This window comes from Vombatus ursinus, unplaced genomic scaffold (genome assembly GCF_900497805.2).
Source record: "Vombatus ursinus unplaced genomic scaffold, bare-nosed wombat genome assembly UNPS02014775.1, whole genome shotgun sequence".
Lineage (NCBI taxonomy): Eukaryota > Metazoa > Chordata > Mammalia > Diprotodontia > Vombatidae > Vombatus > Vombatus ursinus.
In genome coordinates, this window is record NW_020954553.1 from 7,995,981 (window position 1) to 7,999,488 (window position 3,508).

Genomic DNA, 3,508 nt, shown 5'->3' on the forward strand with positions numbered 1-3,508 from the left:
CCCCCGCCAGGCTCCTCTCCCCTCAGTCCTGCCCCTCGTTTCCTCTTCTTAGCCCTGCCCCCCCCCGCCCCGTCCTGTCCCCTTAGTCCCCTCTCTTCCTTCCAGTCTCCCAGGCTCTGCTCCTCCCAGTAGTGTTCTCTCCGAGTCCCCTCCTCCCAAGTCTGTCCCCTCTGGTTCCCATCCTCTCAGTCTGGTCCCCTCAAGCCCCCCAACCCTGGCCGGCCGCACTCACCGTCGTAGTAGTAACAGACTTTTCGCTTCGTGCCCTGAGTCAGCGCCATCTTGCCTCGCACCCTCGCGCCAGCCCGCGGCGCCGCACTACGTCCAACCTGAGGGAGGGGGCGCGGTCCCCTTCCTTCCTCCCGCCCCGTCCCCGCTCATCTACCAATGACCGACCAGGGTTGACGAAACGCCAACCAATCACACCTCAGCATCCCCACCCCGGAAGTTGGCTCCTGGCTAGGAGGCCAGGAAAGAAGCCGGCCAGGAGCGTCTCCGGCGGTACCATGTGTGGAAGGTGGGGGGCGCCCTCCAGCCACAGACTGTACCGCAATGCATGGGAGTTGGGAGGCTGCGGAGGGGCATCCTGGCATTGGCCCTTTCGTTAAAGGTGCTTTGGCGTCGGGACACCTGGGTTCAAAGCGGGGCTGCTCCACTCACTGGGGGGCATGGGGGGCGGGCTGAATTTGAAGAAGGCTTTGTCGTTTAGTAGAGGGAAGCCCTCACTTTGAGTTAGTGGGTGGAAGGTTCGAATCCTATCTAGACTGCTTGCATGTTTTGTGATCTTGAGAGAATCTCTGACCCTCAGTTGTATCCTCTGTAAAATGGTATCGAACTAAAGACACCCCCCTCCCCTTTCCAGCTCTAAATCCTGTAACTGGAGAAAAGTCACTTCCCCTCCTTGGGTCTCAATTTTCTTCATCTCATCTGTTAAATGGGAAGAATAATGCCTCACTACCTGTCCCATGGAGCTATTTTTGTGGGGGTTTTTTTTTAATAAAAATTATATTGACATCTTTTGTTTTTACATCATCTAAGTTTCTCCTAGAGTTCCTCTGCATTCCCTTCCTAAAAAGAGAAAATAATATTTTTAAAGGGGGGAAAAAGGGGAAAAAAGTGAGGAAATCAACAAAACCAATCTGCATCAAAAAAAAAATCTGAAAATATATGTCAAATTCAACACCACAGACTTTCTACCTCTCAGCAAAGGACCATGACAGGATGTCTTCTCTCTTCTTTTAGAAGCCCTCTTGTTCTTTGTAATTCTGCAACAGTTACTTTTGATTGTCTTGTGGTTGTTCTTTCTGTTTACATTGTTGTAGTCATTGTGTAAATTGTTTTCCTTGGCTCTGTTTACTTCACTCTGTACCAGTTCATGTAAGTCTTTTAATGTTTCCCTGTATTCATCATATTGGTCATTTCTTAGAGCACAGGAATATTCCATTACTTTCAAAGACGAATTCTTTCACAACATGGCTAATATAGACATATTTTGCGTGACTGCACATATATCAAATTGCTTGCCTTCTCAGAGGGGAAAGAGAAGAGGGCTAGAATTTGGAACTCAAATTTTTTTTTTAAATGAATGCTAAAATTTGTTTTTACATGTAATTGGAAAAATATTTTAAAATAAAAACCAATCAGCCATTCTGCAATGAACAGGCATCTACTTTGTTTCCTGTTCTTTGCTACTCCCAAATATGCTACTATAAATATTTTGATGCTGGGATTTTCTTGTCTATGACTTCCTTGTGGTATTTCTTCCTTCCTTCCTTCCTTCCTTCCTTTCTTTCTTACCCCCCAGACCTGTGATTTCATCTAAGTAAGGAGTACCCAGTAAGATAACTCCCTCTACCAAAATATAGTCAGAGAATTGCCTGGAAAAGGGAAGTCTGGGAGAACAGGGGAAAGGTCAGTCTAAGGGGAGACCAAAAGGTTAATTGACTAGCCCAGCCACAGATTATTATAATCTAATTCATTCAACGTCGAGCACCTACTATATGCTGCTGATGAACTCAGGCAGGGGTCTTGCACTCAAATCCTACCTGTATTAATGACTTAACCAATTGACCTTGGGGAAGTTATTATCCCTCTCCAGCTCTCAGTTTCCCTATGTGAAAAATTAGAATAGATAATAATGATACTCATAATAACTGACATGTAGGGCTTTAAATTTTTCAAAGCATTTTGCCAAGACAACCTCACTTGAGTCTCATAATAAATGATGCAATGGAAAAGCCCTGGCTCTGGAGTCAGAGAACCTAGGTTCAAATCCAAACTGTGTCTGTGTTACTTAACAGGAGTGATTTTAGGCAAGTCTTTCATAACCACCTGAGGTCTCAGTTTCCTCATCTGTAAAATGAAGTGCTTGGACTAAATGGCCTTTGTGGTACCTATTTTATAGATGAGGAAATTAAGACTCAGAAGAGGGGGGAGAGAGGCAGAGGGAAGTACTTACTATGTGTCAGGCACTGTGCTAAACACTTTACAAATATTATCACATTTGATCTTCACTACAACCATGGGAAGTAGGCAGTATAATTATCTCCATTTTACAGTTAAGGAAATCAAGGCAGACAGCAGCTAAGTGACTTGCCTTGAGTTAAACAGCTAGTAAGTGTCTGAAGGAAGATTTGAACTCAGGTCTTGCTGACTCCAGGCTCTATCCACTGAGCTACCTAGAAAGTCAAGCCTCCTGGCTCCCAGGAGCTCACTAAATTGGTACTGGACTTAGTATGGACACCTAACTGATTTTAACCCACTACAGCTCAGAACTCTTGCTCTCAAGTAATCCACCAATCTGAGTTTTCCCATTAGCAGAGATTTCAGGTGTTTGCCAGTCATCCTGATCTACATCTTGCCACTGGACCCAGATGGCTCTGGGGGAGAAAGTGAGGCTGGTGACTCTGCACAGCCCTGCCTCACTTAAATCCAATTCACTCACATGTCATGGCATGATGTTATGGTCCTCTTCGAGAATGAAAGACAAACAACAACCACAAGTTCAGTATTGGGAAGAAACTGCTTTGTGACATTCAAAGAATTAAGAGTTTTTTTGTTTTTGTTTTTAAAGGCAGTTAGGCAGCCCAGTGGATAGAGTGCTGGACTTTGAGCCAGGAAGACATGAATTCAAATCCTGACTCACTTACCTCTCTCAGCCTCAGTTTCCTCATCTGTAGAATTGTCAAAATTGACTTAGATAACACATGTTAATCATTTGCAAACCTTAAATCAATATGTAAATTTAGTCATTATTATTGCTCTATGATCCTAAAGTGCTGTATAAATAAGCTATCATTATTATTCCAGGATGAGATCAGGGGTTCAGGATGGAAGATTTGCTTGGGAGGGGAACACCATCATCCAAGAGACTGATTTGTAGTGGGGACAAGGGGGGACTCTGGAACTTCTTGCCACTTCCTGGCCAGGTTCCTGCTCTAGCCTCCTAGGGCTTATCAGGGGCTCTCAAAGGGCAAACACTTTTTGGTGGAACATGCAGAGCAATACC

At 44.8% G+C, this 3,508-nt stretch overlaps 1 protein-coding gene across 1 annotated transcript in view; it reads right to left on the bottom strand.

Moving 5' to 3' along the window:
• The window catches only part of HDAC1 (histone deacetylase 1), a 27,237-nt gene extending 26,920 nt beyond the window's left edge, over positions 1-317 (bottom strand). The window contains exon 1 of the mRNA XM_027864546.1: positions 233-317. Coding sequence (XP_027720347.1) covers positions 233-281 — 49 coding nt within the window. The 5' untranslated portion in view covers positions 282-317. The remainder of the gene's footprint in view (positions 1-232) is intronic.
• Between the last annotated feature and the right edge of the window lie 3,191 nt (positions 318-3,508).